The 15109-nt window shown below is 40.8% G+C and overlaps 2 protein-coding genes across 9 annotated transcripts in view; both read left to right on the top strand.

Moving 5' to 3' along the window:
• The window catches only part of LOC130930417 (SUN domain-containing ossification factor-like), a 116473-nt gene that overhangs the window by 70274 nt on the left and 31090 nt on the right, over positions 1–15109 (top strand). For all 7 annotated transcript variants that reach the window (XR_009067053.1, XM_057858374.1, XM_057858376.1 and 4 more), the window contains 3 exons: positions 14353–14435; positions 14584–14649; positions 14732–14797. Coding sequence is in view for 6 of the 7 variants with exons in the window: in XM_057858374.1 (XP_057714357.1) it covers positions 14353–14435; positions 14584–14649; positions 14732–14797 (215 nt within the window). In the remaining variant the exon portion in view is untranslated. The remainder of the gene's footprint in view (positions 1–14352; positions 14436–14583; positions 14650–14731; positions 14798–15109) is intronic.
• LOC130930419 (uncharacterized) lies at positions 127–7311 on the top strand. 2 transcript variants are annotated; one of them, XM_057858378.1, is made up of 6 exons: positions 127–2996; positions 3186–3251; positions 3401–3466; positions 3654–3726; positions 3962–4021; positions 4139–7311. In XM_057858378.1, exons 1-6 carry the CDS (start codon positions 2666–2668, stop codon positions 4155–4157), a joined length of 615 nt encoding a protein of 204 aa, XP_057714361.1. In that variant the 5' UTR covers positions 127–2665; the 3' UTR covers positions 4158–7311. The 2 variants fall into 2 exon arrangements, with proteins under 2 accessions (XP_057714361.1, XP_057714362.1); XM_057858379.1 differs by having other exon boundaries at positions 127–2782.

Genomic DNA, 15109 nt, shown 5'->3' on the forward strand with positions numbered 1-15109 from the left:
CCTCAACACGAAAAAAGCGTTGCAAGTCAGTCGCCACCCAGTTTCCCAAAATCAAGAGAGTGTGGGTCGAGTCATATGATGACCCAAGTGATGCGGTGTCCAGCGATGACGACTGAAGAGATCCTATGAGGCCTGCCAGATGCTGAATTTCTTCCGTCTGCGACATCAGATGACGATGACTTAGGAGAAATAAATGCAGCAAATTTTGATGACATGAAATCATAAACTAGTCATATATACAGTACACATTTTTTAAAAGAAAAATCTAGTTACCTTCATACATAATACATATTTATCATATAAATACATATTTCCCACTGCCATTATCATTTTTCAATGTTGCGCTAGTCCGTTGCTATCCTTTGTTTTGCTTACTAAATTTATGTTATTTATGTTATCTGACAGCGAAAGCTGATGCTGATTCAACATAAATCTGGTATTATTTATTATTGTGGCCTATTGAATATTTTTATGAGAATGTAATATAATTACAATATATTATATACCAATAGAATACATTAAACAGTCAACAAAATGTGTCAATGTTGTTTACAATTTATGGTTTTATTTTTTTAATGTAATTCATGCCCCTGTCAGCGCTTCAGCCTCCTCAAGTTTGGCTCTCATGTCTGGGATCTCCTGATGACACAGGCATAATGTTGGAAGGGTAATTACTTGACGGTTTACAGCAACACCTGGAAAATAAAATTGTTGTGTCATTTATTTTGAAAAATCAATAACATAGCATTCATTTAGCCACATTTGGGCTAGCTTTACCATATTTAGATCGGTAGGAGCTGTCCCATTACCTAATATCCAGTTTTAGCTATGTGGAGAGCATGGAAAAATATACAACCACATAATCGCATTCTCTCTAATAAAAAAATCACGATGCTGGATTTAGGCTTACCACTCACTCTCCCGTTCGTGAAGTGTCAAGCTGTCAAATGGTGTCATGACGCCATCTGCTGTATCAAGTAAATCGCCGTCATCTGACGCCTCAGGTTCAAACATGTAGGGATTAATTGTAGTTCATCTTTGCTGGAAGCCTTTGCCATCGGTAGCGTCACGAAAGAGCGATCTTGAATGGTTACCTTTGGTGGAAATATCACTGACATCGTTGTTGCTGCTATGCTAGCTGTGGGTAGTCTTCTGTTGCCTACATCACACTTCCGGGTTTGCGAAGGGACCATTAACGGAGTGCAAAAAAACGAAAAAACGCAAATTATCCTTACAATTACGTGTTGATAATGTCATGGTTGTTTTGACGAACTCGTCCAAAGTTTATATTCATAAAATTACACCAAAATCCGGAAAGGTCTTCAGTTGCCCTTTAATGGAAAAAAAGAGAAAAATCCAACCTTCAATACAAGTGCATTTATTCAGTGGGGAAAAAATCCCACATAAAGAATTATTTGACATCAAATAATGTGTGTCACGATTATTAGCATCCCTGGTGTTAATACTTTGTACAACCCCCTTTTGCCAACAAAACAGCACCTAATCTCCTCCTATAATGATTCACAAGATGGGAAAAGACAGAAAGAGGGATCTTCAGCCATTCCTCTTTGCAGAATCTCTCTAAATCATCCAGAAACCTGGGTCCTCTCCTCTGTACTCTCCTCTTCAGCTCACCTCACAGGTTTTCAATGGGGTTGAGGTCTGGGGACTGAGATGGCCATGGAAGGAGCTTGATTTTGTGTCTGGTGAACCATTTCTGTGTAGATTTGGCCATATGTTTAGGGTCATTGTCTTGCTGAAAGACCCAGTGACGACCCATCTTCAGCTTTCGGGCAGAGGGCAACAGATTTTTATTTAAAATGTCCTGGTATTTCAAAGCATTCATGATGCCATGCACCCTAACAAGGTTCCCAGGGCCTTTGGAAGCGAAACAGCCCTACAGCATCACTGACCCACCCCCATAATTCACAGTGGGTATGAAGTGCTGTCTACATGCCAACAAGCTGTTCGGGAGGCATGCACGGAGAAAACCTTTCCTCACTCACAATCATAAACGCAAACGTCTGGAGTTCGCCAAGCGGTATTGGGGCTTCAACTGGGACCGCGTGCTTTGGTTAGATGAGACCAAAGGCGCTTTCGCACTGTTGTAACTATCCGCAGTTCCTTGACCCTTTTGGGGGTGGATGACGTCATTTTGCGTGTTTGGATATGTAGGAACTTGGACGAGGACCTCGTCTTCCAAGCACCATTTTAGCCCCAAATCTGAAGTGAGTACTTTCCGTGGGGCCGCAGGAACGGTATTACGTAGCCATTTGATGATTCGCTGAAATCAGCTGCAAACACGCCCCTTATTTTTCACACATCACATGGAGCCGCCATATTTAAAAAACAACTACCCTTCCTTTAAATTGTTGTTGCTGCTAGAAGGAAAAGTAATGGAGCCAGGAAAATCTCAATGGAGCGACGAGTAGGTAAAAACCCTCCTTGCTATTTTTTCAACTGCGAACGTCCAAAGAGGACTTGGGGGGGGTCGCAACGCAACATAAAAATATTTGCCGAACTGCCGAAGCGCACAACTGGTGAAGGCTGGGATTTATCACAGCGCAAAACAATGTTGGGAAAAAAATGAAACTGAAACAAGACTACAAGAAAATCAAAGACCACAACAACCAGAGCGGGGCAGACAGAAAAACTGGCAAATGGTATGAGACGCTCGACCTCATATTGGGCCACAGACCAGCATATGGAAACGCCAAAACAAAAACTCCTCTGCTTCGCTTTTGCGGTCGGGAGAACAACCCACCCTCCCAGCTGCTTGAAGGTATGGCACAAGAAGTTATTTAAGGGTGTAACAGTTTGTTTTTGCATGTTTGGTTCGGTTCACTTGCGTACACTGTCGGTTTTGTTGTATTTTTCCCCTGATAAAATGTATTCTAAACGCTGCATTGGGAACCGAATTACTGAAGGTGTTTCCCCACGGACGCATTACGTGTCGGACATGACTAGTCTCGTTTTACTTTTTGTAATGGAGAAAGGTAAGTGAATAAATACATAGTTATGTCGACATTGCGGTACAGATATGTTGACCTAGATAACACTGCAGAATCAGAAGATCTTGTGTCTACACTTAAGAAAATAAGCTAGATTTTGTCACAGCGAAATTTTAAATTCTCAATCCTTTAAATGTTATGTTGTTGAGATGCATTATGTTTCTATTTAAACAGAACAAAACAGATCTCTTCTATCAAATCCAATTCCTGTTGCCTGCAGTACCCTTTGTCGCCCATCAGGTAAGTCATGTTGCCTGAATGCATTCAGAAATATTGACTTTTTTTTATGTTCTCTAACTTACATTAGCCAAATGTAAATAGAAGACGTGTGGTATTCCTATTATTTATTTGAATTAAGGTCTAATCCAAAATATTTCTCTGACCACCAGAAACACCAATGGCTTTATCAAGCAATCCCATGCCCCCTCTGAGTGACAAATGCCAACCCGCATCAGGTAAGAAACCTGTCCATGCAAAATCCCTGCTGTTGTACAACTGTTATTTGCCCAGCAGGGTCATATCATGGCTGTACTCATGCTTTGTTTAAAAGAAAAAAGTAAGTAATTGTGCTATGTTTCTTTATTAACCACCATTTTTCTCTGAACTTTTTTCAAAAGTGTTTATACCCTGTGTACCCACCAGAAAACATCGTTGTGATGTCCTGCCATTCTCTACCCCCACAAAGTGCCAGTACCAGTCAGTTTACTTACATCAGGTAAAGAAATGTTGTATTTTATGTGCAAAATCTGTGCTGCTATAATGGTGGTTAGCCTGGCTGAGTGAACTAACAAACTAATGGGATCATATCATTGCTGCAATTAAGTCTCATTAGAAAAAAATATACAAAACTGATAGCACAACAAATATCAATAATAAAGGATGAGAAACTTGGATGTTATAATTTTTACTTTGAAATTCAGTAACTATACACCGGTGTCCTGCTTGTCCAGATTCACAAATAATCAGCCAACGCCGCCCAGCTGTCAGCACCCTCTGCCATCCCAGACCTGGTAGGAAAATAATCTGTGGTTCCTGCATTTTGCTAAGGAATAGTGAGAACTTGTTGAGAACTTGTGTGGTGTACAGCCAGTTCTTCACTGAGTTTCCACCTTCCTTATTTGTTGCAGCAAAAAGGAGAAAGAATGACCCACTGTGCAGGAATGGCAGGCTTCAGATGCAGAATACCAAAGGCAACAAGATGCTGCAGGTGTTTGAAGAGCAAAATCAACACATTGAAAAGCAGTGTCAGGCTCTGCTGTCTGAGTCCAGCCGGCAGCATCAGATAGTAATGGAGGGTATTCTGGACATCATTAACAGGATGTCAAATCGGCATGACAAACCTTAATTAAAAGAAATGGGACTCAACCAAATATTGCACATCTAAATGTTTCTCTTGTTGCACAGTGTGATTTTTCAATAAAATATATTACTTTGAAAACAAATTTTGCACATGTTAATTTTTCATTTGTTGCAGGGTGATTTTTCATTACAATATATTACTTTTAAACCTAATTTTGCACATGTAAATTTTTTTGTTGCAGTGTGACTTTTCATTAAAAAATATTACTTTGAGTAACACAATGTTTTATGTCTGATTGCTAGTACACTGAAGTATTCCTTAACATGTGGCTTGCAATACATTGTGTGAGTAGTTAACACATGACGCCACATTCAAAAAATTGGCCTTTGTAGCCAGCTACAGATGGAAAATGGGTTCATAACAATGCACACAAAACATGAATGAAATTTTAAAAAACTTATTTTGTGGGGAAAAAAAAAACAGTCATGGTGGTGGTGTTGTACACCTACTATTTAGTTGGGCAACACAAAGTGGGGCATCAAGGCTGAACGCACAGCTACACCTTCAGCATCTGTAGCAGGTGGTTGAACAGGAGTCTCTGGCTGCAGTGGCAGTGGCTCGCTCCACTCCTCTCTCCACATCTCATTGTGGCCTTCACAGAGGTTATGAAGCACGCAGCACGTCAGCACCATGGACTTTATCCTCTCTAGGCTGTAGTCATTGCGCTTTTGGAGACATCGCCACCTTCCTTTGAGTCTACCAAAACCATGCTCAACCACAACTCTTGCCCTGCTTGATGACTGCAATCCTCATGTCTAGTGGAACTGCAAGGCAATACGTCGTGTCCACTCTCTCAATTGCAGGCCTCAGACACCGACAGAGGTGTTGAAATGTCTCTCTAGATCAGGGGTGTCCAAACTTTTTGCAAAGGGGGCCAGATTTGGTGTGGTAAAAATGTGGGGGGCCGACTTTGGCTGACGTCCTTTACATAGAATATATTTAGGCAAATTTTAGCTAGCCATTTTGTGTGTCACATTTGCTTTATTATTTTTTTAAAATAATTTAATCAATCTCGCAACTAGCCTGTGTGGCGTTCTCTTTCGACTGTCGGGCTCTTGCGAGCAAACTTGAAGTTGCTTAAATTTCTCGCTGCGTATCTTCCCTGTAATTTTGTCGTACATGTCAGTGTGTCTTGTTTGGTAATATTGCCTCACATTGAACTCTTTAAAAAACAGCGACTGTCTCTTTGCAAATGAAGCAGACACAGTTGTTGCATATTTTAGTGAAGAAATAGTCAAATTTCCACCTATCCTTGAAGCGTCGGCCAACGCAGTCAACTTTCTTATTTTGTTGTTGTTGTTGATTGTCGCCATTTTAGAAAATTGTAAGTAAAAGGTCACAAGGGGTAATGTTGCTTAGAGTGCTGCTGCCTTTTAGTGGGTATATGAGGATCAGCATTCAGTGTGTAAGCTACTTCATATGCTGGTAGCAGTGCTGCTGACCAATTAAGTCTGTGTGCGGGCCAGACGTTATTGAATGTATGACAGAGGCTGGGGCCGGATGAAATTTGACCACGGGCCGCATTTGGCCCCTGGGCCGGACTTTGGACTTTTCTGCTCTAGATATACGGAAATTCTCCACGAACTGCTCGTCTGTAAAACTGGGAAGAACCCGTCTCCACCAGTCATCAGCTTTTGTTCGCACCCAAACAGATGACGAGGATCGCTGTGCAATGAGTCGCAGCAAAATCTGAAACGGAAATGGAAAACTTATTTTCTTGGGTATTTTGGGTAACATTAGTCACAAACTATTGGCTTAAATGTTTGTTCATATGACAGTACATGTGTATACAGTAACAGGTGGGGTGTAACAGTACACTAAAATTAAATTTTGGTTCAGTTTTTGAAGTGCTCAGTGCAGTTAAGTCTGTACTAAAAAAGGTTGGAAAAATATACTTAATGCTTTTATTTTTCAAAATGTAAACAAGAGAATATGTGAAAATAAATAAACGTGACACTTTTGGATGATATTTGAAATACATATAAAACACCTCGTTCCTCAAAAAATAAAAAAGTAACAATTATAACACATTTATCCACTCGACTTTTTTTCACGTACATATTCCAGAGTGTCCGACACTTAAAGTGTCCGTGCGGAAACTGCCGCAGAACCGCACGCATCGCTTAGATCGCGCTAGTAAATTTATGAGTTCAAATGCATCAAAAGAAAATGGACAGTACGCAATTAAAAGAAAAACAGTTCAATAAACCCACGTGAACACTTACATCCTTAGTAAACACGTCAAATACATTGTTTTACACTTACCCGGAGCCTCCTTTGTCTTCTACCCTTTCGGTCTCCATGAAACGAAGAAACATCGCTTGCAGTCTCGTCGTTAGACGCTGGGATTGCTCGCTGATGGAAACTATTCCCTTCAAACATGCAAGAATTGCTGCGGTGTCTTCAACGGTCTCCATTTCGTTGTCTTCCGTTTAGCATAGTATTACTTATGCGCCGCTGCTGGGTGTGGCGACTGGCGAGTAAATAATGCGTCACTGGTGCAGACTAAAACGTCACAGCAGGTCGTATTAGGCATAGTACTCCATGTGCGAACACGACCGCTTTGCGAAGGATAGCTCATCGAACTACAGGAGGGCGGGATAGTTAAAGGAGCTAAGTACTCAAGTTCCTACTGTGCGAAAGTGCCTTAAGATTGAGCTTTTTGGCAACAAACACTCTACGTCGGTCCGGCATGCCACGAAAGATGCGCATGCTGAAAAGCACCTCATACTCACTGTGAAGTATGGGGGTGGGTCAGTGATGCCGTGGGGCTGTTTCGCTTCCAAAGGCCCTGGGAACCTTGTTAGGGTGCATGGCATCATGAATGCTTTGAAATACCAGGACATTTTAAATCAAAATCTGTTGCCCTCTGCCCGAAAGCTGAAGATGGGTCGTCACTGGATCTTTCAGCAAGACAATGACCCTAAACATATGGCCAAATCTACACAGAAATGGTTCACCAGACACAAAATCAAGCTCCTCCCATGGCCATCTCAGTCCCCAGACCTCAACCCCATTGAAAACCTGTGGGGTGAGCTGAAGAGGAGAGGACCCAGGTCTCTGGATGATTGAGAGAGACTTCAAAGAGGAATGGCTGAAGATCCCTCTTTCTGTCTTTTCCCATCTTGTGAAACATTATCGGAGAAGATAAGGTGCTGTTTTGTTGGCAAAAGGGGGTTGTACAAAGTATTAACACCGGGGTGCTAATAATTGTGACACACATTATTTGATGACAAATAATTATTTCTCTATGTGGGATTTTTTCCCCACAGAATAAATGCACTTGTATTGAAGGTTGGATTTTTCTATTTTTTTCCATTAAGGTCCCATATTATTTAGAAAGAAAAAAAAACATTATTAGAAGCTAAAAAACACATAATTATTATAAATCCAATAATTATGGAGGGCACTGTATATTACTAGATCAAGTAGTTGTTTTAAATGCAAACAATGTTTACTCTTAAATTAAAAAATACTTTTTAAGAAATCACAACTAAAAACAATAGACCATGCCTCTATTAAGTAAAAGACAACTGAATTAATACCGCACAGAAACACAGAATAAATAAAATGTCTTTTACAAGAAAAAAAAAAAAAATTGCACTTAATAACTAAAGCATCTAGGCAAATGAAAACCTTTCCCCTCATAGCTTCTGCTATGGCGTTCCATGTGTAATATTGTGATTGGATGTTTTCCGAGTCACGATGAAGCGCACGCAACGGTGTGTCTACACAGTCTGCCTAGAGCCACAGGTTGAAATTTTGTAAGCGCCGTGTGTTAATAAAAAAACAGTTGTCAACACTTTGTGTGTTTGATATCATTGCCAGAAAAACACGCACAATAGGACACCATACAGCTTCCTTTTTAATGTTGTCCTTATAATGATGATCTGCTACATCTTAAATCACTTAGTGACTTTCCACCTCCATGATTGAGCATTCTTCGTCCATGTTCGCTGGTTAAACCGTGAATAAGCAACTGGGCTGTTGACTCCAGGCCAGGCTCTGCCCATTTTGACGGATTCGTCTCCGGCAAAAGTAAAAGATAGCCTAAACCATCCGGCGGGCTCCAGCACGCCGGAGATGGTCAGCAGTCAATCTGGAGCACTGACGCGGCCTGTATACGCTGAACAATAGGATATAATGGGAACAAATTGGCTCCGGCGCTGTTTTTTTGCCGGACCCAGAACAAAAATGCATTTTGCATAGTTGGTAGTGAGGAAGCCGAACTTTTAACAGCACGTCAGCCGCACACGCGTGCGCATGTGCACGCGAGGCGATAAATTGCAGTTCATTTTAATTTACCCTGCGATAAATGGAATTATTACATATAGCGACAGGCTTAATGACAACCCTTTATTCAATATTTAAAAAAGTAGACTTAGGCAGCTTATAGAGCCACGAAATTTGGCACACTTAAATTTGGTCGAATTGGCCCAATTAGAAGATGCATGCATGGCTGCAGAGCTCAGTAGTGCCTCCTTTTTTGTGGGACACTCTTCAATAGGGTTTTTTTCACCTAGGTGTGTGAATGTATTTGTCATCACAAAAAAAGGGGCGTGTTTCAAGGACATGTTAGTTTCTCATGGGATGATAATTAGGGGATGATCTGGTACCACACTGAGCTGTGGGCCGTCCGAGTTGCCCCAAATCGCGAGGGCCCGTTCAGTCCTGCTTGCAGGCCATGTATTATTATTATTTTTTAGGGGTAAGTGAAACTGGACAATTTGGAGGGCTTAACATGCTCACCAGAATTTGCAGATAAATGTGGCATGGCATACATTTCGATAATTTTGCGACCTTGCGAAAAACGGTAACAAAATGGCTCAACATTGCCCCCTAGAATTTAAAAAAAAGATCTCTCCAATTAGATTTTTCTGATGTAGAGTGATGAAAATTGGGGAATCGATACCTTGTGCAAAACTGCCCTGAAACATCTTTTACCCATATCCCAAATCAAGCAGGAAATTGTGTCTTTTGTATTGAATATGATGGTGCCTATCAGAGACATTGGCACCGAGGGATTTGGATCCTCCTCAAAATTGGCAAAACTGTTTATGAAACATATTAGATTTGAAAAAAAATCATTCCCAGGTCTGACCAGGGTGGAGTGCCAAAGTCTTTTTTTTTTTTTTTTTTTTTCTGTGGCAACACTTCAAATTCATTAAATGACAAATAACTTCTTGATCAAAGGTTCAGTGTTTTTCATATCTGGCATGTATGACAGGTATCCCAGCCTTAACACGACTGCATTGAAATATTACCCTTCAGGTCTTGCACCCGCTGCAGGAAACACCTTTTTTACGACACCTGCTCCTCCTCCAAGACAAACAAATCTATTGATCTCAAACCTGCATCAGGATAGCTTTAAGACATGTGTTCTGATTAAACGTCACAAAAGAGGTTCCACACAAAAAAAGACTAGTTTCGAGGACATTTTAGTTTCTCATGAGATGATGAGAGGGGTACTGTATGATCTGCCACCACCCAGAGCTGCGTGCCGTCGGAGTTGTGCCAAACAGTTAGAGCCCGTTCAGTCCTGCTTACAGTCCAAGTTGTATAATAGCTATTTGCCTTACATGATTATGTAATAGGCCATTCAGTAGTAGATTATAATATAACAACAGTTCATATAGAAGATGTGCTGAGAAAATAAAGTCATTGTCAGCAATTATTACTTGAATTCTTTTCACATACTTGTACTTGCGTACTTTTTTGGATGACTACTTTTTTACTTGATTAATATTACATTGAAACAATGCTACTCTTGAGTAATTTTTTGCTACTCAATCCACTGTAATACATGTACAGTATTAAAAAAAAAGATTCACAAAAACTAGTATAGCCATGAATTACTGTATTGGACCGAACAGACCCCAATCAGCAACGTCACACAATCACGTGATCGCTGTATTGTGCCGCCATATTGTCAGTCATTGTGTGTCCATATCGTTAATGCTCGTAGTTTCTAAAGGGGGGATTCACTTGCAAATTATGTAAGCCCCGGTGCTTTCAGACGCTGTAAATTCATTGGATGAGTTGCATAAAAGCCGTTATTTGGAAAAGCTTCGGTCGATCCACTCGCCAGATCCATATTTGATGCCCAAACCGATGTTCTCTCCCATCCGGTCCTGTCCTGTGCGTCAGAGCTCGTCCTGAGACCACAAAATTTCCAATCATACTCCAGTTTATGTCACGATGAGGAGTCGGGTACCCAAAATCGGCACCGGCCCGAATATAAACCGACATTTGGTCTGCTGAGCGTCACCGTTGTCACGATTGTAAAATGAAACTTGATCCACAACGGGCTGGTGTGTGCCGAAAAATAGTCACCCCGCGTGAAATGTCCCCCCTGACGGGTGCGCTTATTTTTATAACCAGGGGTGCACATATTTTTTTTGCCCAGGTTCTCAGAGGAGGACCTGGAGATGTGACTTGGTCCTCATTGAGCTTGAGAGCCGACCCGCCTGATGCGATAAAATTATGACAAGCTTTAGTTAGAGCCAAATACCTTTAATTAATTATATTAACAATTAATGCCTGATTAACATCAACTGGCACAACAAAATTGCCATTACTTTGAAGTGAAATGTAAAGAAATAAACATAAAAACAGTACTAATTCAAAATAAAGGGCATTATGCGGCTCCCACATTAACTACAAGCCTTTGTAAAAGTGGGATGTCCTCCTCCTCATAAGAGCTCATTGAACGTGCATGTTTAGCTTTGTGAAATGCGAGCAAAAACACGTTTGTCAGTGCATGGCGCTGCTCTTCATTAACTTTATTCCGCCACTTGTCCATAGGGCGAGTGGGGTGCTGCCTGACATCGATAGTTTGCTTAATTGCCACATGCTCTGTTTTTTTCGTGCATTTCAAAGTTTGGATGGCTGAAATTCTTGGACCCTACATAAAATGCGCTGCTCTTATCAGCGATTCTCACGGCAAATTTAGTACCACATATCCGTGCGAGTATTATCTGCTTCTAGCTATGGTACCTCCTGCAGCCACTTTTCAGCAAAAGTCCTTTTTTCGGTCGCTCCGGTGACGTCTCTGTCGTCTGTCTGTCCTTTGACGGGGGTGGGGGAATACGGAAATAATTACTCAGTGGGGCCTGCCGCCGACATTTTGAGAAGTGATTATCTCGTATCCGCCGCAAATACAGTGGTCAGCCATCGGTACGCAAAAGCGTATGGAAGCCGTTGAGGGCCAGCGCGTTTGTATACGTCCAGTACGCATGCGCGCATGCGGACCACTTATGTGCACCCCTGTTTATAACGCTTTATTGAAGTGAAAACATCAAATGTTTTCATGGATGCATTACAGTAATGGATTTACGACTGTAAGATCAGTTTAAAATAATTAACTTACACAAAGTATTACTACTGTATTTTAGTAACAAATCGTGGACTGGGCCACATAACCATCTTTGAACAGAAATGTATTAGTCTACTGGTTTTCACAACCATATCCCAGTTAAAATCACACAGGTATGACATTTATTAGTTCAAGCAGAGTAAAATAATACATATTCACGGTACAAGAAAGTCGTTTCCGTGTGGACGCTCCCGTCAAGGGGGAAATTTCACGCAGGGCGGCTATTTTTCGGCACAACACCTTTTGTTGCGCTCATCTTCTTGTTGCGCGACCGTGGCGACGAGCTTCGTAGTCTCCGTCTGATGATGTCTGCAATCGTGTTGGCATCATATTGATGTTTCCGCCGCTGTCTCACGGCTGTCGACACAAACGCATCATTGACCGAGATAAACAAACAGTGCTGCTTTAGAGATTTGCCCTTTTAACAATGGGCAAACAGCAACTACTAAAATGATCTTCTCTGTTACTGCAACCAACCGCCACACATGCCTTCACCATTTTGATTAATCAATGTTAACGATTGTAAGGAAGGTTTTTGGGTTCGTTTACTAGGCGGTGATTCCTTAGACAAGCAGAAAAACACGCAGTAATAGGAGGAATGTAAGTAGCTGCAATATGTAAACACGATGAGCTGACGGACAGTATGGCGGCACCCGTCAGGGGGGCGGAGTTGTGACGTCATGTGATTGGGGTCTATAGACCCTACCCACGTGACGTCACAACTCCGCTCTCCTGAATGGTACCGCCCACTTGTCCGTCAAAACATAGTGTTAACCTGTTACGGCTACGTACATTCCTCCTATTTACGGCGTGTTTTTCTGCTCCTTAACATTAATAATCAAAATGGTGAAGGCGTGTGTGGCTGTTGGTTGCACTAACAGAGAAGATGGAAGGAGAGACTTGAAGTTTTACTGTATTCCGAGGGATCCAAAGAGAGCGAAATGGACGGCTGCAATTCGACGTGAAAACTGGGCACCAAAAAATCACCACAGACTATGTAGTAGTCATTTTATATCCGGTAAGATGCATTTAAGATATACTTAGAGGGTTTTGGGCTGACAAATAACCACAATTAAGATCATTGCGAGGCTAATCGCCGACAACATACGACGTAGTACTACATAGTTTCAAATTCAAGATGTTTGTGACTTCCCTTTCTTCCACCATCGTTATTTTTTGAATAATATTTAGCTGGTACCAAGTGAAAGAAACAGGCCTCGTCTACGGGGCTGACAAATAACCACAATTAACATCATTGCGAGGCTAATCGCCGACAACATACGACGTAGTACGACATAGTTTCAAATTCAAGATGTTTGTGACTTCCCTTTCTTCCACCATCGTTATTTTTTGAATAATATTTAGCTGGTACCAAGTGAAAGAAACTGGCCTCGTCTACGGGGCTGACACGTATGTATGTAGTGAGAGTGCTATCGCTAAGCCATATAAACATTAAAAGCCTTAACTCCATTGACAAACGACATGAAATACATTAGACTTGACAGTGGATGTTAGCAATAACAAAAGATTTTGAATTGAAAATTTCGTAACTCACCTTTCCAAGCACAAGATAGATTCCTGCCGAATTTTCGTGGACGAGGACCTGTTTCACCCAACCAGCAACGAAGTATTTATAAGCCTCCAAGCTCTTGAAGTTTTTCATATTTTCGTGAGAATAGGCTGATTTAGTGTGGACAAGATAATTGTAAATATCTGCGTAGCAGATGTCAGGCAGACAGGGCGAAGACAGTGGGTCGAAAAACATCGATTTGGGCATCAAATATGGATCTGGCGACTGTATAGAACGAAGCTTTTCCTCATAACGCCTTTTATGCAACAGATCCAGTGAGTTTGCGGCATCAGAAAGCACCGGGTCTTCCATGAAATGCATTTTAAATTCCGCCATCAATTGAAAACAATGCTAATACAGAGTCAAAATGACGGACAAGTGGGCGGAACCATACAGCGAGCACGTGGTTTTGTGACGTAGGTGGGTAGGGTCTATATAAGACGGCCCTGATTATAAGACGATCCCCTTTTTCAAGACCCAAGTTTGAAAAAAGACTTTTTGAACACCAAATTAATTTTTATACAGAAAATAATTACAGTACATCCGAAACAAATTATTACAACAATATATTTGAGAGAAAAAGCATGTTATTTCACGTCATTCAAATCTTAATATCTGAACATTTTTTTAAAATATGTAAACTAATGTGCAATCACATTAGTAAATGAATGGCTTCTGGTTTTTGAAATGTAAATAAACCAATCTATTGTGATAAAACCACAAAATTGCAATAACTGCATTAACTATCAAAGTGAGGTCTAACTTTAACTGTAGTCTTGAAACAAATCTGAATAAGGAAAAACATTGCAATATAATAATGCAAACTGGTTAAACTTGAGAGTAGCTGAGATCTGTCATTACAGAACATTACTCCTCAAGTTCAGCATTCTCTTCAATGATATCTGGCGCCATCTAGCGTCGTGAATGGGTATAATGTCTAGACCGCGAATATAAGATGACCCCCACTTTTTCAGTCTTATTTCAATGCAAAAAACACAGTCTTATTTCAAGCCAATATGGTACTTTGTTTTTTTAGAATATTTGGGACAAGTATGGTGGAGGAGTATGAAGAAATTGTTGAGCCTTCTGAAAGACCGGAAGATCAGGATGATGACTTTGGTATACAATCATCTTATTTGGGTTGAATTCTTTTAATTTCGTGTCTTTAAAGTGTCCATTTATAGTTGTACTTCTTCATGGAACCCAAATTCAAAAATTATGCCCATATTTTTTTTATTCTGTCAGTAAGAATCTTTTCTTCCTGTAGAGTATTCATCCCCTTTGGGAACTGGTGAAGTCAAGCATTCAACAAATGTGATTGGTTTGGCAAAGGGTAAGACTAATAATGCTTTTTTTTTTTTTTTTTCCTTTAATTGCATCTTTTAATGCCTGTGATGTATTGTGTTTCTCTTCAGATGTCATTTTGAACATGGTCAATAATATTGCTATCAATGTTCTTGGGAGTAACTCACAAATGCAAGGTATGACCCAATCATTAATGACATTTTTTATCATCTAAGAGCAGCCATGAAGTTGTATTCGACCCTTATCCCGGTAATACACTTGGCGCGTCTACGGCAAGCATCGGCGTGGTCAAAGCACCGCTGACGCTCGCCCCAAATTTCCACAGGGTGTGTTTTATGAGCAGAGTGTCTGTGTAGCGGCTCGAATGGTTCACATGAGGATTGCAAGTTTGTGCGAGAGTCGTGGGTATTTGAAGATAACAATTTAACAACCATTTGCCTTTTAGACCCCGCGTGTTGGTCAGCTTTCTTTCTGAAAGAGAATAAAAA

This window comes from Corythoichthys intestinalis, chromosome 14 (genome assembly GCF_030265065.1).
Source record: "Corythoichthys intestinalis isolate RoL2023-P3 chromosome 14, ASM3026506v1, whole genome shotgun sequence".
Classification (NCBI taxonomy): domain Eukaryota; kingdom Metazoa; phylum Chordata; class Actinopteri; order Syngnathiformes; family Syngnathidae; genus Corythoichthys; species Corythoichthys intestinalis.

What these genes read in the sequence shown, in the direction of transcription:
- LOC130930419 (XM_057858378.1), top strand. Translation starts at nt 2,666, where the DNA reads ATGAGACGCTCGACCTCATATTGGGCCACAGACCAGCATATGGAAACG. An exon ending in ACTTTTTGTAATGGAGAAAG is followed by an intron (nt 2,997 to 3,185) that starts GTAAGTGAATAA and finishes CTATTTAAACAG; the next exon opens with AACAAAACAGATCTCTTCTA. An exon ending in AGTCAGTTTACTTACATCAG is followed by an intron (nt 3,727 to 3,961) that starts GTAAAGAAATGT and finishes CTGCTTGTCCAG; the next exon opens with ATTCACAAATAATCAGCCAA.